Raw genomic sequence first — 25322 nt, 5'->3', positions numbered from 1 at the left:
AATAACATCAACAGCACAGTATTTGATCATATTTAAGGTTAAAAAAAAAAATCTCATTACCGCTTCTTGTTACTAACACATAAACAAATGGTCATACTTGAAAACTGCACATGGCTTTACCAGGTTGTAACCCATGGAGATAAGGCAGGTTTTGAAGTCTTCAGGGTCCATGATTCCTGTTCTCTTCTACAAGATGTCAGCGAGGGAAAAACAAAACCAGGCGGAAAAGAGAGAAACAGAGAAGGAGGGGCAGGGATAGCCATGTGAAGCATTAAAGGTTTAAAAGAGTAGAATTAAGGAAGAAATCCACACAATTCGCGATGTGGATGTTGCAAGGTGAGGGGGAAACCACAGAGGGACATGTAGAGAGGAGGAAGAAAAGCAAGAATAGAATCGAAGGGGAGGGATTGAAGTATAAGGGGGAAAAAGCCAAAGAAAAACAAAAAAAAGAAACCAGTTAAACCTCTCACCGCAAGGGCGTGGCTACAATTAAGTACCTGTGCATCGTTGGCGATATCGAAGCCCAGGCTGATCAGGCAGGCCTTGAACTCCTCCGCGCCCAGAGTGCCCGAGTGGTCCTGGGGTGTGGGAGGCCAGTGCCAGGCGAGGCGTCGGGGCCACAGGCCATGCAGCAACACATACAGGGGTGTCAGTGGTGGTGAGGTGAGGGAGTGGTGGTGGAAGGGGGCAGGACAGGTGAGGTGGTGTTGGTGGGGAAGGAGTAGAAGTGGGTGGGGGGAGGGGGGAGTGCACCATGCACGGTGGGGGCAAAAAGAGGTGAGGGGGTGAAGAGGGCCATGCACAAGAGATAGAAAACAGAGAACACAGTGCATATTCATTAGGATCTGGCAGGTGAACACACGGTGGCAGCAGTGCTGCCATGCTTGGCGAGGCATTCAGAGGCGTTAATGTGCAGTGTGGCAGGCAGACTACAGGACCTTGTGGAGAGGTTATCGATATCATTGATGGCACATGTACTTAGCAACACAATGATTATCCTTCTTAGAAGCAGAACTTTCTTTTTACAGCAAAACACTGGAGTGAGCACATCATAAAACACTTCTCACAATCATAAGTCAAAGTCTTTTTTTTTTTTTTAAATCACAAAATCAGATGGTTTAAGAGCGTCAGTTTGGGTTTCGAAAACAAACATTTTCAGTTTAATATGAGAGAAGATGAAGCAAACCTCAACTATTCCCATTTGAGAAGCTGTAACCACCATCATTATTCAGTTATTTTTTTCAGTATTGGCTAATCTGGCTTAATATCTGGCTAATCAAGCAATGTCAGAAAAACTGTTTAAATTAAACATGAACAAAGAAAATCTTCAGAGAAAGATGTGAATCCTGAGACAACCAGGAAATACTTTTTGCTTTTATCCTCAGTAGAATTTAAAAAGCAGATAATTGCAGCACTTTAGGTCCCCATCACATCTACCAACTCATGTTTAGCTGAAAGCTCAGCTAAACATGTGTAAACCAAAGCAGGATGAGGTCTACATTTGTGCTCCTGTGGACTCTGATTGTTGAGCTCGGGTATTGATTAACAATAGGATGGCTCCAGATGAAGGCATGAACTTATGGTAATGTGCGGGGGTGGGGTGGTGGAGATAAATAAAATCTCATCCATAATTGATGCTGCTCCTGACATGTCTGCGCCAGTGTAAACACTAAGCTCTGGAGATAGGAGAAGGAGCTTTACAGAGGCAGCTATGCAAGGAAAGCCTGTAATGTGAACTTTAATATTCCTCTTCTGTTCCATCTTAATTTCACGTATCACAAAAGCATCCAGCTGAGCCTTGAGGCTCATTCTGCCAGACTACCACTTTTCCAAAAATGTCTGAAAGCTTTTAAAGATGAATGTTGCGTCACTGAACTGTAAGTCTCTTTTCAACCCAGCCATAACACTTGGGTGCACCCTTACGCGTTCCACAAACAACTCTACTCTACACACTCATTTTCTTCAAGTTTCTGGTTAAAGGATTGCTGTTAGCCACACGTCGGGCAGCATGACAGGATAAAAAAAATTATCTCAAACCGGTTAGGTTATACAGCCTCACCTCATCTTCTTTGCTTTGCTGGTGATGTCTGAATATACAGAAAAATGAGTGACTCCACATGCCACAGTGTTACTTAAATCTGCAGAAGAATAGTTTGACATTTCGGAAAAATGCATTGTCTAATAGTAGAGGCAGTACATGGTTAGCCTAGAGCTCATAAAGCTCACAAAAGGGCACCTCAGAAGTGCAGAGTTTTTCCTGCATAGAGGAATTTTTGGCACATCCCAAAGAGGTTTGAGGTTGTTGTTATTGGTGCGTGTATGTGTAGAAACCCCAAAGACCTGGCCAGGAAACAGTCTGAGTTAATACCCTTGTCAAACTGTGCAACTTGCACTTTGAAACCTTTTCATCTCATTTGCTGAATGCAAATGAGGTACAACATGCTAATTAACCAGCTAGTGTCTGATGTCGGTTACTTGAACATGGAAAACCATTTTTCTTCTTCTGTGTTTAGCTGGTTTAGTCTCACATTTATCAGACAAACATGAGAGATGCATCAAATTTGTTAGTGAAGGAACCTAAAAGCATATTTCCCAAATGTCAAAAAAAGTTTAAAACAAACTAAAGCTGTCTGCAAATGTCCGGACCTCTCCAGTGTGTCTGCACAGTGCGAGTACTGACCCTGTCGAAGTGGTTGAAGGAAGCCCGGAACTCGTTAAGCTGCTCCTGGCTGATGCCCTTGGCGTCTCGTGTCAAGATCTGGTTCTCGATTTCGTTGATGGTACGAGCGATGGTGGTGAGCAGCTGCTCCCAGCCCACACGGATGTGCTGGAGGGGAGAGAAAGATGAAGACAAAGGAAGTGTTAAGGTGGGCTAAAGAAGAGTTTCAGAGGGACTGGTTTTAGCTGAGCTTTAGCCGAGGTGGTTTGTAGATTGTTTTATGCCCTGTGTAAAGAGAAGAGGAAAATTGCAGCTCAGTACAAGGCAGATGTGTCAGATATAGACTGTAAATTGAACTTTTGAAGAATAAAATGGTAGAACAACTATCTGAATGCTTTGATAATGCACATTCTATTATTTGTCTGCCCTTTTGCTCTAACAGGTACAAAGATTACAGTGAAAAATGATGGCTGTCTATCAACCGCACTCCAGACTGAGTACAATTCACTCAGCTGTGTATAAAACAGCATCCTCCAAACTATGTTCATGTCAACAAAGCCCATAAAAACAGCAAAACCATGTTTAAACCATCTCTCAGCACTGATTTTACAGTGTGTGGTACTCAGGGTTCAAATCCATTAGATTCTGCTCAAATATGTGCAACTAGAAAATGGTCAAAACACAAACAAATATGCAAAATAGTTTACTAAACCAGCCGAGCATGGCAAACATTGCAACAGGAGCCAATATTCTACTTTCAACTGCAGATCAGTGCGCGTAAGGCAGGGGTGTCAAACTCCCGTTCTCGAGGGCCAGCATCCTGCTTGTTTTTGAGATATCCTTGCCCTACCTGCAGCTGATTACCTGGATCAGGTGTGCTTTGCCAATAAGAAGCTACAAGGGCAGGTTAGTTGGAAAACAAGCAGGAGAGCGGTCCTCGAGGCCTGGAGTTCGACACCTGTGGTGTATGGAGAGGACTGTATATACGGGACTGACCCTTAAACAAAGGGCGACATCACGGCTAACAGATGTGTTTCTTCTCTAATTTTTGGACAACAGTAGAGCTCGCTGGCACAGAAATACACCAATGAGCTTTTAGTGAATTTATTGCTGGCTTTAATATTTTCATGTAATTTGTTGTGTGAGACAACAAGAAAGTAGATTAAGAAGAGATCTACTCTCATAAGAAAAAAGAATGTCCTTCATTTACTAAAAAACAGTAGACGAGGTGCTTTTGTTGCTTCTCAGTAGCTGATTCTGGACAGATGCCTACATAAAAGTTTGGAAAATATGTCTGTAATTATGCAGACAAAATACAAATTAGTTTGGCTTGTAAAAGCTATTCTTGGCGGGGATAGTTCCCCAAAACTTGGCTCATGAGCCAGAAAGTTGATACTGTACACTGAAGACCAGATGGTAAACCGCCAAAAGTTCCATATTCTTAAAGGCCTTCTTGTGGGCATGTAAACATACCGCCATCTATTGTTCTGTAGTGTTTGGAAACCAAGAAAACCAAAGTATTCACAGGACACAGCCAAGTCAGACAGACGAGTCAAAAAGCCGGAGTGAGAAGTGAAATTAGGAACAGTAATGTGAATATTTGTTGGCGCCAGAAGAAATGTTTACCTCCATGGTGTAGTTGGTGTGCTTGTTGTCAAAGATGAGAGCTTCCTGAATGAGCTGGTGGTCTCCCTCCAGCTGGTCGATCTTTGGCTTGTAGTTGACGATGCTTTTCTCGTACTGGCGGAGGTGCGTCAGCTGGTCCTCCAGGGTGCCGTGCATCTCGATTGAGATGCGGCCAATTTCCTGTGTAAGCACACAGAGAGGGTTATGACACCTTTTAATGAGAACAATGAGTCACAGCGGAGAGGAGGACATGCATACATGAATCCATTCAAGAATAGTCAAAAATCAAATACCACAGCCTGGCTTTGAAGCTTTTCGTTCATCAATTTTTTTTATTTTTATTTTTATTTTTTTAAAAAGGGCAGCATCTCTGCTATTTTACTGAATATAACATATGTCATCATTATGTAAGTACCAACTGGATCAAGCTTTCAAGAACATGAAAATGTCTCCTTTATATACGGCTACAGTAGCTCCCACATTTCAAAGTGCTATCAAATAATATTTTAACACCAAATAAGAGCAACTATCAAAAAGCCAAAACTAAAGTCTTATATATTTTATCATTATTTAATATGAAATTGAATATGAAATTCTGTGACAGGAAAAAAGACTAATAACCTCTAGTTCAGACCTAAAGACCAAACCATCACTCTGGCCTCATTCTCAACTTATAACGTGCTCCTCCGACTGCGGTTTCTGCTCACACTGACCTCCATCTTGGTTTGGATCCAAGGCCCGATGACATTGGCCTGGTTGGCAAACTGTCTGCGCAGACGCTCGTTGTTCTGCTGCCGGGCGTGCTCTTCAATCAAAGCCTGGTCGCGCTGCGGCACCAGCTGCCTGACCTGCAGCAGCCGGGAGATTGATGGAAACACCCAAGTGCGTTAATACTGACTCGTGTGGCTATAATAAAGATGGGAACAACGCAACCTGTAATGAATGGAGAAACTCTCCCCCCCATTTTTTCTTTTTTTTAATTTAAAAGATCTTCTCTCAGCGCTTCACTCTTTTCATAACACAAGTTCTTATTCTCTTACTGAATATAAAAATAAATCTCTTATGCCACTAAAGCTTACCAAAGCATGAATTTGCTTAGTCTGGAGCTGCCATACTCATTTTACGTTACTTTAAAGAGCTCACATTTTCTTTGTTGTCTCTTTTGTTGCCTGCCTTTTTCTCCCCGTCTTTTGTTCTAAATTTAATTATCTCTGAATTATTATGCAGAATTGTAGGCAATAAAATGTGGGTTTGTATTCTGACTGATTAAATATTAAAAAGTAATAAAAACCAACATGACACAAAACAAGCTTTTCTTTCCCTGATGTTTTTCTCTTTACCAACTGTTCTCCCAAGACCTCTATTATTTACTATGTTATGCCTCATCCAAAGTTTTTGTCGTGTACATTTTTGCTTTTATTTCCTTCACAGGCTTTCTTTCTTTCTTTCTTTCTTTCTTTCTTTCTTTCTTTCTTTCTTTCTTTCTTTCTTTCTTTCTTTCTTTCTTTCTTTCTTTCTTTCTTTCTTTCTTTCTTTCTTTCTTTCTTTCTTTCTTTCTTTCTTTCTTTCTTTTTGGATGTATGGACAGTCCAGATCACTTAAAAATCTGGATTAAGAAGGGAATGGATAACTGAAAGGGGAAAAAAATGCACTAGACCCCAAATTCTCACTCATCATGCACAGAAAAAAAAGGGGAAAAAACCCACACATGAAAACACCAACAAATGAAAACAAAAAACATAATATTTTACATGTTTATGGATTATATTACCTTGTCCCATTTGGCATTAATCTCCTGTGGGTTGATGGTAGTATAGGGGTTGGTGCCGGCAATATTCACGTGATAGGTCTGCACGATTTTGGCAATCTCATTGTGAATTCCCAGGATGGCCAAGCGCTCTTTGTCAGCCTCTGGTAGCGTGGCTTTGAACTGCTCGTGGGCTGTGCTTAATCCCTGAGACACAAAATGTAGACAAACAATTAGGACGACTAGCCTTTTTTGTGAATTATGAAATATAATAAAATTAGAGTTTGAATGTTTTTGCCTAAAAACTGTAGTCATATGGAACTTATATAACACTGTGCAGAGATATTAAGAAAGTTTTATTTAAAAAAGAAGCAGCCAAAACAAAACACATGTAATATAAGCTTCCTCAGTCTGATGAAGTGTTGATTCAAACAACTGCATTTTCATTTTTGTTCTCTTGATTGATTCATTAGTTAAGACAAACTTGCTTAGGTCTGCTTGCATCTGCTTTTATGGTTTTATACCAGAATCTGACAAAGTCAAAATTTGATATTGTGTTTAATTGCATTCCTGCTGTGAGTGAGATGAGAAGATCCATGTCTGTGTGTCTGTGTCAAATCTGTTTGATAAATGTTAGATTTAAGTCTGAAGCCCATCAGAAGAGAACAACATCCACCTGCTGAGAGTTTTTAATTTAAAAAATTCAGTTTTAAAGAGGCCCCAGACAGTGCTTTATTTTATGAAAGCTTTCTGTTACAGCCATCCTGCCACTGGGCTGGAATTCTCCTCTGTTAGATCAAATATGATTTGTGGCAAAGAGAAAGTACCTCACACAATAGTGCAAACAAACCTGGAAGTGCTTAACTGTTAACAATAGGCTCCCTAATGAAATTTCAGTGCTAAACAGCTATAGAGAGAAATTCAAAACAAACAGTTTATGGTAATAATCATGTTTTCGCTGTTTAATCATTAAGTAGCAAAAACACCCTGCCTGTTGTCCAGTTCATAATTTTCATATGATCTTAGAATACTCCTGGAGTCATTTGACCTTGAAATTCAATTCAGTTTTATTTTTATTGTGCCAAATGACAACAGCAGTCACCTCAGGACCCTGAAATATTACAGAGAAAACTCCAACAATCAGATCAAGCACTCGGTGACAGCGGGAAGGAAAAATTCCCTTTTTAACGAGAAGAACCCTCTGGCAGATCCAGGCTTAGGAAGGGCAGCAATCTGCTACAGCTGGTTGGGGGTGAGGACAAAAGAGAGCCCATTCCTGTAGAACTCTGCTGTTGCTTCCTTCCCTGTTCTAGCCCACAGATCAAAGGCTCTGAATACTGAATGGAACTGAAATTAATGGAATTTGTTTTTTGTGTGACAAGTCATTAAATATTTAGATAATGGTAAATCGTACACCAAAACTTTACAGAAGCACACTTTGCACAATTGAGCCGGTCATTTTAGAGTTTGAATGATCTTTCTAAAACAGACGGTGTTGGTCTAGCTAGGAGCAAAAGTTTTGGAGAATTTGTTTCCATATAATAATGTAGTCATGAAATAAAACCATAAATCTTAGCATATTTATGATTTTAGTAGTCTCACATCATAAGAAGTACTCAGCAAAATGTAAAGTAACAACCATTATGACTTATCCAAAGCATCTATTTAGTTTACTGAAGATATATCAACTTGGTCATATGTTCATTTATTACCATTATGTACCACTAGAAGGTGCAATATGCTGTTAAGGTAGCAGGTAATATGTTGCTTCTTCACATTAACTTGACATAGATGATAGCTGCTTAGCCAACGCTCATCAAGAAAGTAAAGAAGCACCAAACGAACAAATACCTGCGTTAACTTCGCAGCTACATAACCCCTGCTGTGTGTTTAAAGGCTGACAATTCTATTTATTCCCTAAAGTCACATGTATTTTTCCCCATCTCACCTGGATCTCTTCAATGGTGTGGACAATAAATGTATCCTGCAGGTCCTCCATTGCGCCCTCCATCCAGTTGTTGAACGGAGCCGCTCTTTTGGCAAACTCAAGGTACAGCTGGTCGATGGTTTCAAGGAGCTTCTCTGTTCTCTGTTGAGCATTAAAAATATGATAAACATAAATTTACAGGGTTTTTATTGACCTTCAAAGTCTATTTGGGTGAAATTCAAGAATTCGCGGAGGCTTATTTTTTTGCATGAGCATTCACAAAGATCATAGAGGGATTTGGGGGGTTATATCGTCACAAATAAAGTCTCTAAACTTGAAAGGCTTTTCAAGGCCAGCAGAAACTCTGAAATTGTCGTCACAGTTTCTCACTGTGAGGAAAAACTCTTTCATCTCTAAATTTTTGCCCTCACCAGCATAAAGAAGGACAGGGGGAATTTAAAACACTTTAAAGTGAGTTCTTTAAAGCGAGTCAGAAATGTGACTCTTTGCTAGGTTGTTTACTTTCGATTCCCTTTGGGCTTGTCCCATGTTACCTGCAGAGCCTCGCTGCGTTTCTGGGTCAGACCTCCCAGAGCGTCCCACTGGTCGCAGATCCGCTGGCAGCGAGCGTTAACACTGGGGGAGTCGTAGTAGTCCAGCTCACTGGAGCACAAAAGAGACAGGAACACAAGTGGTTCGTTATCTGCAGCAGAGCAGCTTTAACTCACATTAATCATCTTTCATAGATAAGAATTTTGTTCCTGTTTGTCTGTCATCTTGATTTGTTGATTTTGTGTTTTATGTGGCGTGAAATGAGAATGAGCAGAATGTCCTAGTTGTAGGCTCAGCTCTTACTGTGCAAACAGGCAAGCTGTAAATGCACAGGAGCCCTCAAATTATCCAACTCTACTTCATCCTTTTATTGATCCACAGAAGGTTCCTGCACAATTTACGATTTCCATCTGTTCACTTCTCTTACTTTAACTCCTGTGCAATGGCTGCAATCTGCTCCACGCGGTCCTGGTGTGCCGCCAGGTCACTCTCAAAGGCCTCGTGTTTTTTCAGCAAAGCCTTAATCTCTGACAGAGAGGCCGTCTCATAGTCCCGCTTCTGCAGCATGTCCTCTTTACCTTCAGGGGGAGACACAGAAAGTATATCATTAAAGCTAAAATATCTCCCACCTATACTTCTGCATTTTTACTTTACCTCAGCCACACAGCACTAAACACAGGAGCGCTCTGGTTCGTTATGTTCATATGTGCACTTTTTTCAAAACAGCAGATACCTTCAGTCCAGGCTTCGTGGATGGCTGCTTTCTGCCTGAACTTCTCTGCCAGGTGGTCGAGTCTCTCCAGCCTGCGGATCTCGTTGAGGAGCCATTCTTCGTAGCCTTTCTCTGCTCCTTCTAGATTTCCCCATGCATTGTTAATGTCCTGCATGAGGCAAAGGAGAAACAGTCTAAAACAGGCTGTGACTTCAACGGATGAAAATCTGAGCTATAAATCCAAGTAAACAAAACAGCTTTCATGTTCTGCGACTACATATATTATTTTACAAATACACACATCCACAACCTAGCATTACTTTACTTAAACCTCGCATTTACTTTTATGGCTCACTGTCTTAAGTCTGTACTTAGCAACTGTATATATTCTACTTAAGGAGTGACGACTTATTCTGTTTAGATCAGTCCTCAACGTGGAGCTGAGACTGCTAAACCTTGAGTGTAAAATGTTAAGGTACTATTTGTTGCACTGTTTGAAAATGCTAAATGTTTTACATGCATTCAAATTGCTTGGAATTTGCATGTGCAAATGTTGAGCACCTTAATTACACAAAAATGGTTTTAGAAACTTGGCGTTTGAGCCATTTAGAAGTTCAAAAGCAGTTGTTACTTTTGTCTGGCTGTATTTGAGCTGTGATAAATGCTTTGCAGATGAGGCTTTATTGCCTTTTTCAGTTAATAATGAAAGTTTTAAGACTGAACCAAAAGGGAATTGAAAACAGTGAAGTTACAGTTGGTGGAATCTTATTCGATTTGTTCGTATACTATTTATTTCACAGTTATAATGGGAAAAATGCCTCCTGATGTTTTGAGACTTTACAAATTGTAAAATGTTTATGTAATTGTTGTCACGGTGTAATTATTCATATTATGTAATAGTAGAAAATGCAAAATAGTTAGAGTAAAAAAAGTTACAATGTTTTCTGACATCTCAAACTTTTTCAAGTTTGTTCTTTCAGAAACTGCCCTGACTTACCGAGACCATCTTTCCCTCAGAGGGCATGAACGCAGGCCTGTTGCTGAGCCTCAGCTTGGTCTGCAGGGTGTTGAAATTGATCTCCAACTGGCACTTTTCCTGCACTTTGGGCGGCTTGTGGAGGCGGCGATAATCTCTGAAGTCCTCCAGTTTCTGCTGCATGGCCTGCATGGTGTTCTCCGGCATTCGGTTCTCCAGCCAGGGGATGGTGCGACGGATCCACTCCAACAACTGGGGTGTTGTGTAATGTGTGGTAAAGTGTATGTATGTATATGTGTGTGGTAAAGGATGAGATTATGAGGAGGCAGATGGAGGGAAAATGAGTTCATGGAGATGAATGGGGAAGAAGAACCATGCAAATCACAGAAAATGGAGCGTAATGATCGTCAGAGAGGAAGAAGATGAGATGTGTTGGATGTGATTGACATGTGAAGAAAGAATATAAGGTGAGATAATTAGTTGACTAGTTACATTTTACTAACTGATTGCAACGAAATGTATGTTTTGTGTCTTTTTGTTTTCTCTCATTTTCTTTACCATTATCTATAACACAGCATCAGATATACACAAATATTTTTGTATTGAAAGTTCACTTGAATTAACCTGACTTTACAACAAGAATGCACCAAAAATAAGTCTTTTTAAAATAGTTTTTAATAAACAGTTAACTTTTAAAAATCCACTGATTTTTTCAAGGAATTGTTCATCATTTGGGGAAATAGACATACTTTCTTTTGTCATGAGAGATAAAAGTCTCAGCTTCAGTGGCATAAAGTGCTAGCCTGAACCTGCTCACTGGTACTGTGGTAGGTAAATACGTAAGGATAGAATGAAATAAACACGTTAAGTTCACATCTGTTTGTTTAATCTGTGACAATGTACATAACTGTGAGGTAACTCTATACTGTTATCATGCAGCATGTACTTTACCAGTCTGGTCTAATTCTCTGCTACATCAAAAAACCTCATTTATAAGCAAATGGTATAAAATGAGAGAGAAAACAGACAGACTACCAAAAAATCTGATTTTATCTGGTGCACTTCTATGCCTAAAACCTGTTTGTCTGGCCGCTGGTTATCTTGATCTGCCATGTTTATACCTGTTTAGAGCACAAACACCCCCAGGGGTAGGAGGTGAAGGAGTGGCTCAGTAAGGGTGAGGAAAACAGAAAGGGGGGGGGGGGGGGGGGGGGGGGGAGTAGAGAAGTTGCAGGGCAATTAAAGGATAAAAACTGGGGTGTGCTCACATCACTGGCCAGCTTCTCATAGTCCTCCATCAGCTGCTCATTCTCTTGGTTGACAGCCAGCACCTTGCAGATCCTGTTGGCCGCTGTCTCTGCCTAAATGGCGGGAGCGAGGGGGGGGGGAAACAGAGTGAGACCCACAGCTGAGAGAGACAGAGCAAATTTTGAGCCTTGGTGTTATGCAGCTATCTCTAATGTTCCTTGCATATCTAACTGGTGAGTGTGCCACAGGTGATATATTTGATCTGACTGCATCCATCCATCCATCCATCCATACTGCCTACACAGAAGCACTCCAAGATTTCCCAAATGAGTCATTTTTAGGGAATGAAGCAATACATCAGCAACAGCTCTGCAGGGAAGTAAAATCAGGACAGTCACTGCATGTTACCATACCTATAATGTATAATGATGCCTGGACGTGTGTGCTGTACTGAGAATGTCAATGAAATGCCCCAAGATTAAACAGAGTCCAGCCTATTTCCAGCAGGCACGACTCTAGAGAGCAACGGTGACAACTCAGAGAGATGTAACAATGATGCATTAAACTGTACCTGCCATCAGGTGTAGGGGCAGCGTTCTCTCTGCAACACTATCTTTTTATAGCATAGCAGCAGCAAATAGTGTTATTTTAGCCTCTCAACCTACATAAAGAGAGCTCTGACTGGAGAAATGTAGAGTGAAGCCCAGTGGGGGGGAACAGAGGGGCTCATCTCTGACATAACACCTCTCTCAGTCTTTAATACTGAATGCACAATGTATGAATAAGTCACTGTGATGATATTTAGTCAGGTAACCTGTCGTGTGTAAGATGAAAATGCTGTAAAGAGAAAAGAATTCTGAAAGAAAATACAAGCAGAAACTGAAGTGACATGCATAAAGTCTGGAAAATATGCAGCAGATTTTAGCTGAGAAATGCAGCACACCCAGACACAGTTTTTAGAATAAAACAAGAAACTCCATCTGCGACTGCAGCAAATCAAAACCATTGGCAATATACCTCTGAAGTGCTTGACAAGTAAATGTATTGATTGAAAAGGCAGCACAGCCTTGCAGCAGTGTCCTTTTAGAGGGTGCACAGTCTCAGTAAGCTAAACCCGAGTCTCCCTGCTGCCCCATTTCATAGTTCACAGCCTGGCATCCCACACTGAGGACTGTTTCCAGCCTCTTTTGTTAAGAGATCACAGGGGAAACTTGGCTCGGTCAGAGACATGCTCCGGGGGTTCCACCAGGAGTTGCCTTAAAAGGAGAGCCATGATGTGCAGGTCGTGCTTCTGTGAGCAAATGTTTGCATGCTGGGCCTGTTTAATGAAAGGCTCGACAGCCAGGACCTCTTTCATGAATTACTTTGTTGTGACATCACAGCGACCAGAGGGAAGGATTATTAAGGTGAAAACCATCTTCCCATTCATCTGCGGTGCCACTGTGGACACTGCCCTATTTTGTGTCTCTTCTGTATGATCAGCAGAAGCCCCACAGACCTGCTGCTCAAACCTTCAGGTCAGAAGAAAGTCAACTAGAAGAGATGGTTTGTTTCAGACAGTGGAAAAACTAAGGGGGCGCACCAAGACTTGATATAACAAATATTTTTAATGGAACAATTAAAAGGAAATTTTATCATAATAGGTCCCGCATTAAAACCTAGAGATCATAGTCCTTTGATTCTTTTGACATTCCTTTTTTGATTCAAGCCCTTAAACTTGCAATTACTAATTTTTAGCCCCTTTGGGACAGCAGAAACACTCATTAAACACCACAAATTTCTACCAAATAACAGATTTTGAGCATGATTGCAATTTTTCCTCACATTCCCTCCTGTCTCTTTAGCAGCTATAAATGAGTTCTTTTGTCTAGTGTGAAGTTTAACTGAGCTTTTCACTTTAAACATTTGACAACACTGACTGAGAAACAAAAGAAATAAACTGGCATGTCTGACAGCAAAATTAAGAGCTGAAAGAAGCTAAAACAAAGCACAGAAGAGCGACAAACTGTGATAAAATTCTGGGCACTCTCCTCGCCACACAGACTATGCACTAATAAAAATGGACCATGTGATCCAATGTTAATAAAAACATTAATTATGGGGCCGTAACTTAAAATTGGGCCTTAAAGAAGATGGAATATGTGTGTAACTACAAACTCCATCAAAGCTCAATGAAACCTCCACAATGAGAGAAATAACTAATAGTTTTTTATATTCATGTTCCATTGTCATGTAGCAGACAGGTGATACACATGTGTCTCCTTGCTGCCACCTTTTTGGAACAAGGGAGAAAAAGGAATAACAACATAATCATGTAGCACAGAATCTATTTTTGGATCAGAGACTGAATTGTAACCTGATTATCAGGAATTACACTTCCTTAAAAAACAATACTGTTATTTAACTTTGTGGAGTTAATGCATATAAATGCATATACGAAATGCATATACTATTATATATTTGTACATATATTTATTAGTTTCAGATGTAGCCATTCTTGTATTTTGCTTGTTTACATTATTGTATTTTGCACAACTCTGTTGCTTGTGAAGCTCGCACACAAGAATTTCACTCACATGTGCTGTACCAATGTACCTGCACATGTGATGTGACAATAAAAGTGATTTGATTTGATTTGATTTGATTTAATGTGAGGATTTCCACGTGCAGAGCGTTCCAACATAGGAATGTCTAACTCATAGTGTTTATTGCTAAATATCTGCCCTAAAGGGTGAAATCGGAGGTGTTAAAGAGAGGAGGAGTAACTGTTCCTCCACCCATTGTTTCTGAAATCTACGCCAGAGCTGTAAAACTGCGTGCCAGCCAGCAGCAGTTTCCGGACTCCTGCTTCTCAGGAGAGCTCCATTAAGAAGTGGATCCTAATAAAGATTTTAAGTACAGGAGACTTAGCGGATATCCTGCATGTGTGATAAGTCTCTATTACTCGCTGCGGAGATCTTTAGCGGACTTGGCATGTCTTTGGAATAATATATTCCACTGAGAGTGCAGGGACTAGTTGCAGGGGTGTACATTGTATCAGGGATCAATATACTGCTGAAAGAGAGGAGATAAGGAGGCTCTGAATAAGCCAAGTCTCCCAGTGGTGCCACCCACAATAAAAATGCATCAAGCGATAGCACTTCGAGGCACATAAACTCAATTTTCAGATAGCAATGATGTCAGCAATGCAAATATGTGTGTGTTTCTTGGATTGCTTAATGTTTTAATATGAAGTCAGAGCAACCAGATATCCCACTCCCACCTAGTCTATAATCAGGATTTGCTGTGCAGAGAGGAAGAACTCTGGGTGCCCTGCCTTTACTGCAGGACAAGAGAAAATGTTCTTTAGAAACTTATGGTATTGTAGTAGGAAACGTGACACTTTACATACGAATTCAAAACATAGACCCTGCTTTTAGCTCTATTTTTCATCTCCACAGACTTCCTGTTAGCTGCTGAATGCTCCATTATGTTAAATACGTAAACTCTTATTGTTTCTGTCTGCTGTCTGAAGCTGGACCAATGATGTACAGTAAGGGTTTTTGAACATTGCTATGAGGGAGGTGTAAGTGAATGGAAACATGGAACTGTATAACCCAAACAATGAGCTAAAAAAAAAATGCTAAAAAGCTTCAGAGAACTAAGACAAAAAATACTGCCACCAAGTACAGCAGGTATTTTGTGATATATATATATATATTTTTTTTTTTACTTTTTATTATGTTTTATTTCTCACCTTCTGTTTGCCTGAGAATGCGTGGTAATAACACGACACATAAGTCATGACGGCCTTCTCATCTGGCCTCAAGGTGCTAATGATATCTGCCAAGGGAACAGAGGAAAAGGAGAGAGGACAGGGAAGAGAAAAAGGCACCAGTGTAAAAGTGTGCAGAGACAAAAAAAGGCCAGCAGGGGGTGCAGTGACAAATTATCTCCAGTTTACCTGCAGTTGGTCTTCAAGTTAGCTTGTTATTAGCGATTCTTAATTTTTCTCATGAAAAGTGAGATGCTTGCCTTGATTCAAAGTGGGAGGTGGAAGCATGAAGTGAAAACACATTCATTTTATAAGGAGTAATGGTTTCTTGAGTGTTTTAACTTTTCATTTTGTTGCATTGAGAGCCAGCTGTATGTCATCCCACACCTCCTTATCTATGATGCAATCCAGAGTCCAGCTGTAGTTTAACTTCTCTCAATGAGGCACACCACTCTCTCCACTTATAAACACAGACGTTTTTGGTGCATGTTGCTTAAACACAGCTGTGGTGAAGTGCTCTCTCCACTGCTGGGCCTCTTAGATGAACCTGGCTCTTATATAACTTCTGCCTCATGATGCTGCAGAGGTGCAGCACAGTCTCACATTTCCTGTTGTACTTCTATGTACGCTGTTGTCAAACTAACAGACAGGAATTCGTTATCCCACTGAGAAACTCCAAAGTGGCACTTCTTTCCTGTAAAGAAACAGGGAAATGGACTCCTGTGTGTAACCAGCTGCCACATATCCAGCCTCCTGCTTGACTACGAAGCACCAGTTTTAATTGTATTCATTCCTTCACTCTCAATTTAAGCTGTCACTCCGAGGGCTGAACATAATCGTCCAATTAAACAGTTACATATCCCCTTCTGTAATACACTTCAGGCTAATTTATGTCAAGCCATTGCTGTTATCACAGCCAATCACCATCACTCCGATCAGATAAACGTCGCCACACTTCCCACTCTGCTTTTGCTCAGCACCATGAAACCCTAATGAGGGGTGGCTCTGCTAGCCTGCAGTGCCATTACAACAAGGTAGACTGGAGACACACTTGCACTCGCTGCCTCTAAGAACAGCGTGTTTTTGTCCCATCATGCATTTGGTAGTGTGAACCATGCGGAAAGTAAAGAAGACGACCCCTGCAGGGGGCGTTGTGCACTGCAGAGAGAAGGATACTGTTAGGAGAAACACGTGGAGGTGGAAAAAAGGGAAAGAGGGGAGTGAGGCGAAGAGGAGAAGGAGGAGGAAGGAGACGCTGCATCCAGGATACCTTCTGAGCGCCTGAGAAGGCGTGGTAGAAGCTAGAGACGTAGGTCATGATTGCCTTCTCGTCCGGACGGGCAGTGCCCACAATGTCTGTGGGGAAGAGAGGACGTCAGGGAGGGGATGGAGGTTAGGGTTGAGTGGGAGGAGGTTGAGGTTGTTAAACACAGAACAGTTAAATGAAGAAACAGGAAACAAAACTCATCACATAAATAATATTTAGAACGAAAACAAAATCAGTGGTATGGACCAGATGCGCTTATGGGCTTTAGCTCCATCTCTTAACAGAAAACCTCCAGTTTTCAAATCTAAAAACTACTTGGTGAGCAAACCATACTTGAAGATACAGGATGACGTCAGTAAGGCTTAATTTATTTGTAGAGAAAGAACTGAATATTTACATTTAGTAGAAAATAGTCTCCCATTGTTTGCACAGCTGCACAAGTGAATGCTAAGGCCAAAATATACCCTCTCAGGAATCAGGATAACGCGCACTTGTTGAAAAGTTGGTCATTTAAAGTCAAAGCAGAATGTCATTACCAAAAAAAAAAAAAATCAACAAATAGACAGAAAAAGTGGTATTTTTTGCATTCCTCCACTCTTTTCTGAAGGCACAGTAACTCTCACAGCTGTAAAAACTAAAGCAGTTAGAGTGGTTGAAACTTGAAATAAAGTGATGCAATATACAAAGATCGAGTTAAGGTGACACCGAGGTCTTCAAAGAGCTTTCAGATTTCTGAAGAGGAAATCTAAGAGAGCAGATTTTTGCTTTTAAACAAAGAGAGGCAAGAAATTTGCTCTTCGTGACGTGATTTTACAGTTTGACTCCCTGCCTGCTCACCTTCTGCGTCCAGCATCTTGGGGATGTCCAGGTACTTCTCTGCGACGTCAAAGGCTGTGTTCAGGTTGGTCATGGGGTCGTCCTGGCAACAGGAACAACCAGCAGATCATCAAGACTTTTACATTGCTTTTAACTGCACCATAGAAATAGTTAACATCATCATTGGAGATATAAGCATGGTAATTAAAGTTAGCTACAGGGGCTGGCAACCAGTACAGAAGAAGGTACAGCTAGAGTTTCACGTTAATTGGTCAGAAGACAATCATGTTACTTCCTTGTCTTATTTTCAGAGTTTATTTGAGGCATCTGAAACGCAGTGACTCCTGTCTACAGCTCCAGTTCGGGGTTTCCATTGCCTTTGAGCAGCACACTCACCTTGCGCAATTTTCCATAGTCAATGAGCTCTGGACGGTGTCGATGAATGAGTGCGCAGAACCCCAAACCATCTTTCCAGCTGAGAGAACAAGGCAGAGAAAGAGTGATCAGGAAAAATGGCAGGAATTTAACTTTAATCAAGACCGTCCCCATCAGTCTGTCCTCCTTAATCAGCTCTGTGTCAACCCCGAATCATTCCAACACCACGTGCCATTTTACCGTTATCTTCTGCACCAAACGTGCTCAAACAATAGCTCTTAAGAAATTCAATGTTTTTTATCCTTTGCCATGAAATTTTCCTTTGTGCTTTTGTTGCAGAATAAGAAATAAGACATACTAAGACGAGACAGATGTTCAACGTGTGTTCGGGACCCAAGGTGGGGCTTTTGGTGCTTTTCAAAAGAGAAACTGTTTAAAACTCTGATATCTGTTGGAATTTGAGTGCCAGAGCCTGGAACACATTCAAAGAAAAAGATATTCCTGCTCAGACACTTTTGTACACTGAACAGACATGATATCTTGGTACTGGTTTTCTTTCATTTTCCAGAGCAATTGTCTTGGCAAGCGATCTCACTGCGACTCACTAACAGATGTTACGTGGTTCGCTTTTTATTGTATGTAGAAACCAACTGGCTCTCTTCTGCACAAATACAATAGAATGCCAGGTTTTAGTGACTCATATAAAGTTATTTATAATTCATCTTCAGCATTTACTGCATTTTGTCATTTTTAAACGATGCTGCACAACAATCTTCATGCAGATATTCTCTGCCTATGCTTTCCCTTTTGATGAGACTGGCAATAATGCTAACATTTGGCCATTTGATGATCAACATGTTATATGCACTAATATACTCCCATATCATCCAGATGCTGGTAATGTAACCATGTGTTCATAAGACACCAGATGGCCAGATCCTCTTTCACCCAGAACATGGGGTGTCTATGATTTTCAAAAGGAATTTCAAACTTTGATCACACATGCTTACACTCCACAGGTGTTTTTTTGTGTTGTTTTATTTGGTTTTCTTTTGTTTTATTATATTTTGCCGTTTTCACTGCCTTAAGGCACCGTTAACCTAAACAGGACTGTGTTCAGCACATCAGGATTGTGTGTAATAAAATGTGCTTTATAAAGGAAACTGTCATTGCCTTCAACCTAAGTAAGCCTAAGCACAAAGAAGGCCTTTGTATACAAATAATTCTCAATCATTTAAAACTATCATGCACCGTGATGTAATCTGAGAAATAATTCCGTATCATATTACTGAGCTATTGTCAATTGTTTTGTTTTGCTCTTATTTATAATTCACTACTTTCCAGCCTTTCGTATCTCCAATATGTGGAGAAAAGCCGACCATGTGGATATTTTGCGATTTTAAGATTAGATATTAGATTTGAAATTATTTCCAAGTCATTGCATCCTATTATTTTTGGATCCCAGGTTGTAAAATCCATACAAGGCATAGCAGCTAAATCTGATTTTGATCGTGATTTTGTTTCTCTGAAATATATTTTTAGCTTGGCCTTCTGTGGCTCATTGATTGGTGCCCTTGGTGCTGAAACCAGTCGGTCTAAATGCAGCACGATGAGATGGAGCCTCACAATATCATCAATCTGGGGAAGCTGGAGAAGGTTTATTAGTGCTTTCTGGCTCCAAACAACAAATTAGTGAGATGGGATGCTTAATGTATTATTCGCCATAAAAAAGTGCCTGCAACGCACAACAGAAGTTTTTACAAGGGTGCTCATTGCTTCTTATACCTGAAGCAGCAGTATGTGAGCGTTCAGAGAGAAAAAGCAAACTCTCTACTCTTTCCTCCTCTTCCATCTCAAACGCCCTGCTATCATCTCTCACAGTGAGACCACATCAAAGATCGGGACTCTGCTCTGGCAATCCCATTCTCCTGAAATGACCTCATCTCCACCTTCTCATCTCAGCTTTCGTCCACATCTGAGGATCACAGAGGTCTTCTTTCAATAATTCAACATACATGGAGGCATTCTGTGACATGGATCCAGGCCCAGCCAGGCCTGAAATAGGGATGCCTGGGTAGCATCCTCACTTGTATTTTCACATTCAGAACTTACAGCTAGTTGCTGTAATTTGATTAATTATTTGCATGCAACATGTCTATAATTACTTCCACTTCCTGCGTTTCACAGTATACTTTACGAAGATGTCTACTGTCTGTTCCTGGTTAACGGTGTGCACTCTGCTATTTCAAGTCTGATCTGTTCACTATCAACACTGTCTGAGGCAACAGCTCTCATCTGCATTGAGTCTGAGCTATTTATGAAATTATGTGTTTGTGTAATTCGGGTGTTTTAAAAAATTAACTCCACATAAAGACCTCACTGAAACAGCCAAGCTGAAAACCACATTTTAACTGAAGCAGTGCCCTTTGCCGATATTTGGAGAAGGATTCATGCATAAAAAGCTTACCAGTAGGAAAGTATCATGTGTTAGTAGGGGACTTCCAGAATTTAAAAACACTTCACTGAAAGAGGCTTACGCTTTAATTTTTTTGGCATAGGTGGCAACAAATGGTTGCAACAGGATACCTGAAAGTGCAAGTCCTCGAACACGAACAAAGACTAAACCCAAATACAGAATCTAAACACATGATGAAGCATCCTGTCAGAGATTTTTTTTTAAAAAAAATCTCTGACAGGTTGTCTCACAGCTGGGACGCAACATAAGAATCTGTGTTGCATTAAGGTTATTCATAGTTCATAGTGTTAGAAGAGATCTAGATCACAAGGTGACACAAATACACTTCTGTTTATATGTGTGTGCACCTGCCAGTCGAGCAACAACATGCCTCAGGTGCTTAAGCGTTTCATCATCCGCCCATGATGAGATTTGTGCGTTTGCAAAGATTTGTTTTTCCCAGAGTTTCCAAAACAAAGACGAACGACAAAGACAAAGGTAACATAAGCCAGAGTGGACGGGACGATATTTAACCATCCTCCTGTAATCCAGCTCTGAACTTTTGCTCAGGTAATATCTGCTTACTGTATCTCCTGATTGTCAGAAATATTTCCAACACTAAGCAACAAACTGGGCTGTTTTCCTTTTTCCCCTCATCTTATTTTAAGGTTTGCTTATAAATGAGCATTAGAACAACGAAGAGCCAAAAGCAAAAATGCACAAAAGGTAAATTTTTCCACTGAGGTTCAGCCTAGATAAAACTGTCTTTAGCTGAGGTGAAGGCACCCCTGCTTGTACACATTCTTTAGTCTAATTTTCCCTGTTTGACATCAAATTTTGAGCCGCCGATAGTTATGTTTATGGTTCCACAATCTCATGTGATTAACTGTAACTGCAGCTTAGCATGTGAGTAAAACAACCATCTGTGTGGCTTAATTTGTGCTCCTCTCCAGCCTCGTACCTGATGTGAAAGTTTTGGATGTTAACATTCTTGTATGGCGCAGTCTTCCTCTGGCACCACAGCAGGAGGCCCTCTTTGGCAGATGTCTCTGTGGTCGGAGAGAAGGGATCATTGTGAAGTTGGAGGAACTCTCGGGCTTTTACTTTGACCGACTCTCCACTAATCCCTGTTTAGTGCTGGATTAAGTGGAGGTGAAGAGAATGGAAAGCATGTGTGACTGCTTGGAGGTTTCATGCTTTCCTATTTCCAGTCAATACCAAATGGTGTCAAGCATCCTCTTTTAGCAAACCAGTAAAGCAAAGTTCACTAATAAACACAGTGTGGAAATGCCGCACAAAGCAAACTTTACAAACGTCTGGCGTTTAAATTGGATTATCCTGTAAGTGCATTATATACGTTAACCATGGACAGGACCGCATCGCAAACGTTTCCACCTTGAAGAAAAAAAAAGAAGCTTTTTTTAAGCTCCGTGCAAAGGTCTTAACACTGAGACACTGTGTCAATGAAAAGTGTTTTCAATTGCAAATGAAGACAGTGAGCTAGGCTTCTTTTCAATAAACCAAATGAATAAGACGCGTGTGGAAATGTTCCCACAAACACACACACACACACACACACACACACACACACACACACACACACACACACACAATGCTACCTTCCACAGAAATGTCTTGAATGGCAAAGCGGAGGATAATGGTCCAGATCATTCCCAGGGTCATCTTGGCGTTGCCATCTACGATCTCTGCAAGAGGGAAAACCAGTAACATTTCAGGACTGATGCATTCAGCAGGCACTTATAGTATAATATATTTTTCTCACATCTGGCTTGTTTGGTGGTTTTCAAGCAAAGAAAAACTAAATTTTTAGGTTTAAAAGCTGACAATTTTGTCCATGGCTCTAAGGAGAAGGCAAAGCCCTTTGGTTTCATCTATTTAATGGATTGCCATAAACTTTGAAACTTTGCCACATCAGGCTTTACAGACTGCACCTATTCTTAGTCCCTTGATGTGGATTAAAAAACACTCAATAAAACTCCTTCAACAGGGGGAAAAAAAATAAAAGAAGAAACTCTCAGGAACGCACACACGTTTAACAAACAAACAAACAAAAAACCCCATCATATTGCTCTGTGAGACTTGTACAGTAATATTAGATGTTAAGATTACTTATAACAGCTTTTAAAAGACTATATTGCTATTCTGTGTTGTATAGATACAGGCATTTACTGTAAATGTTATTGCAACAAAACTTATATGTATTTTGGGTGTTTGGAAAACATTTCCATTAAAATTATCATATTTTAAAGATGCTAAAAATACAGCACAACAATTGGATGTCATCCTAAGGCACCAATATCCCAACTTGGAGTAGTTTCTTATACTTAAACTACTGAGTGAACGCTTGTGAGGCCAGCAGTTTAACAGACTCACATAACCTAACATGCACTTGCACACGAACCAGCTACCAAAACAGAGAGTGGAGACGCTCAGGTTACAGCTCACGCGCAGGGAGGCTGATCTCATTTGCTGCTAAGAACTCCACTATATTTTGATCCCTATTTAGTAAAACAGCTGCTTGCTGAGATATCAGTGTTCAAAATCTTTTAATCTCGATGCTTAGATTAGACAACAAGATAACCAAGAGGTCAACTAAACACTCAACTCCACTTTAATGATTTCTCTTATGTGTGCAGCAAAGCCTTTATGAATGAAACATGTGATGATTCAGTGATTTGAGCCAAGACCTGTTAAGCTGTCAATCAGCTGTGCGCCTGCAGCTGAAGGCTGTGAATGAACTGCCTGTGTCCAGCCCTCTCTGTGTTGTCGATAATGAAAATCCCCTTCAACAGGTCACCCTGTTTGCCCGCCTTCAATAATTATTTGTTTCTGCCTCTAATCCAATAAGGCTTGGAGCACGGCCGCTCGACTGTGACAAACTCAGACTGCGAGATGCCAGTCAGATGTCTCTGCGTGTAACGCGGTGCGAAAGACGCCCGCGATTGAATTAGGAGGCAGAAAAAAGTCGAGCTCGGTGCTTCAGGCTGACACATGCAGATACATGTTGAGATTAGCTCTAATGAACATGACTGATCCACCAGGGGAAGAACAAAAATCCTTCTAATTCCATTTGAAACTGCATCCCCCCGTCTTTTATCCCTCACCCACAACAAACCCCCTGAGGAGTCGCAAAGACCTGAGCCTTCGACTAGTCACTTCCCACCAACACAGCTAGCAGAGCGGCAGGACCAGGAGGGGATTCCAGGCAGATAATCTGTCTGGAATGTTGGTCTGGCTTAGGAGTTTTTATACTATTACTCTGGGCAGAAAAAAAATCTCTAGTTAATTTCAAGTTATTTCAATTAATTTAAATTTAAAATGCACCTGCTCTGTCTCGGTTGTGATTATTCGCTGGTGTTCTTTGTTTGTAATCAAATATTTTTGACTTTCCTACTGCTGGTCTCATTGAACACATAACTGATATCTCTCGAGCTCTGGAAAAATGACACAACCAGTTTTTTTTTTTATATTTTAGACATTACAGATCAGGTCTGTCAAACTCATCTACCTCATGGGCGCAAGTTTGAGCTCATGTGAGGTGGACCAGAGTAACTAATTATTCCCCCTAATTGCAAAAATCACCTAAAATCTTATTCAGTTGCTATATTTTAAAATAAAATAATACCATAAGCCACTTAAAAAGTTGACATTTATACAGCTTGTGAATTAAAAATATGTTAAATCAATTTTTCATTCAATCCATGTTTACGCAGATGAAGCACAATTGTGACTTTGTCAGATTTTAAGTTGCAGCTCAGCTTTTGTCATTAAAACCTTCTCAAGCTAAGGAGTTCTTCCAAGATTTGTGCACGACGCTGACAGAGACCGGCTTATGATGGAAAGACTAGAGGTTCTGAACAGCAGGCGTTAAGACTGGTCAGAGGTTAACCTTATTAAGGGAGGGAGGCATTGGGGAGGGACAGTAATGCCCGTCTTAGCCACCGTCCAAGGGATCATACTCATTAAAGGGACACTTCACAAAAACATTAAAACATATAATACATCTTTAGTCAATACAGTTATAAATTGAAGGAGAATCTATTAACCTTAAATTCTAAGGTGTTAGTTTTTGTTTATTTTCAGTAGAACAGACTCTGCTAGAGTGCTTTTTACAGTTAAAATTATTCCTTATTCCTGTATTTACCTTCAATTGTTCCTTGATGAAGAAATTTTCGCTTGTCTCACTTTAAGATTAACCTCCCTTTGCACATGCAGGTTTGTAGGACTTCTGTTATCATAGGCAGAGCTGTGTGGCTGAGTTGACTGCATTAGGCCTCAGTCACACAGCCCTAAAGACCAGTCAGCAACCATATGGCAACCAGAAAAAAATCCCACTGATAGGTGAGTGGCGGCTGGAGGTTGCTACAGGTCACAAAGAGATATATGGTGCTGCACTCCTCCTTGGGATTTCTTTGTTGCTAGCAGGTTGTCACCAGTAGTTTACCGCAGAAACAGAGAACATACACCTTCAAAGTAAAAGTTTCCCCTCCTGTTGATTGCAACAGTAAGGCAAAACTTTTACTCTGAAGTTTCCAATTTCCTTTTCTCTGTCCCATTTTTTCCACAGTTCCAGGAAAAAGGGAGATTTTTGGGTGAAGCTGATCTTACCCAGCAACCACTTGCCAAAAGGTTGCTGCCAAAAGGTTCAGGTGTGTTGACCCAGGGTGATATCTAAAACCTGCAGGACACCAACCCTTGAGGTCTGGATTTCCCCCCACCCTTGGACGATATATAGAAATACCTGTTTCCAACTCAAGAACTATAGCAGGGGTATCGAACTCCAGGCCTCGAGGGCCGGTGTCCTGCAGGTTTTAGATATCACCCTGGGTCAACACACCTGAATCAAATGATTAGTTCATTACCAGGGGTCCGTTCTTCGTACCTCGCTAAGTAAGTTAGTTGGATTTGATTGTTGACGATTTCGCGTGATCTTGGATCGTTCGGTTCTCCGAAGCTCATCCGGGACTTGCTGTCATAGCAACAGATCCGTAAGCGTAAACCTGCTTGGGAGCAGGCTTACTTTATGTAAACAGGATTAGATCGCGGCCACTCAGGTATGTCCGCTTCATTTATACGAAAGCAACAGCGATATTTTACCACTGTTTTACCATAAATAAATATTATCAATGTAACTAAAGATAATGCAGTACTTGATCCTTTCATTGATTTCATACAGATGCATACAGG

General features: G+C 40.7%; 1 protein-coding gene across 4 annotated transcripts in view; it reads right to left on the bottom strand.

Annotated features, from left to right (window-relative positions):
- actn1 (actinin, alpha 1) overlaps nucleotides 1–25322 on the bottom strand; it is a 57063-nt gene that overhangs the window by 1138 nt on the left and 30603 nt on the right. Inside the window, exons 4-19 of one of the 4 annotated variants that reach the window (XM_040042773.1) lie at nucleotides 21734–21820; nucleotides 21076–21163; nucleotides 17681–17759; nucleotides 17306–17387; nucleotides 15184–15269; nucleotides 11468–11560; nucleotides 10221–10451; nucleotides 9245–9392; nucleotides 8939–9089; nucleotides 8514–8622; nucleotides 7981–8121; nucleotides 6057–6239; nucleotides 4999–5133; nucleotides 4286–4465; nucleotides 2681–2827; nucleotides 121–186 (exon numbers count right to left, since the gene is read on the bottom strand). In XM_040042773.1, coding sequence (XP_039898707.1) covers nucleotides 121–186; nucleotides 2681–2827; nucleotides 4286–4465; nucleotides 4999–5133; nucleotides 6057–6239; nucleotides 7981–8121; nucleotides 8514–8622; nucleotides 8939–9089; nucleotides 9245–9392; nucleotides 10221–10451; nucleotides 11468–11560; nucleotides 15184–15269; nucleotides 17306–17387; nucleotides 17681–17759; nucleotides 21076–21163; nucleotides 21734–21820 — 2006 coding nt within the window. Of the gene's footprint in view, nucleotides 1–120; nucleotides 187–497; nucleotides 579–2680; nucleotides 2828–4285; nucleotides 4466–4998; nucleotides 5134–6056; nucleotides 6240–7980; nucleotides 8122–8513; nucleotides 8623–8938; nucleotides 9090–9244; nucleotides 9393–10220; nucleotides 10452–11467; nucleotides 11561–15183; nucleotides 15270–16471; nucleotides 16558–17305; nucleotides 17388–17680; nucleotides 17760–21075; nucleotides 21164–21733; nucleotides 21821–25322 lie in introns of all 4 variants that reach the window. The other 3 variants (XM_040042770.1, XM_040042772.1, XM_040042769.1) reach the window with 3 other exon arrangements.

The sequence above is a fragment of the Simochromis diagramma genome, unplaced genomic scaffold (assembly GCF_900408965.1).
Source record: "Simochromis diagramma unplaced genomic scaffold, fSimDia1.1 OVJJ01000304.1, whole genome shotgun sequence".
NCBI lineage: Eukaryota > Metazoa > Chordata > Actinopteri > Cichliformes > Cichlidae > Simochromis > Simochromis diagramma.
This window is presented reverse-complemented; position numbering and strand designations above follow the sequence as displayed.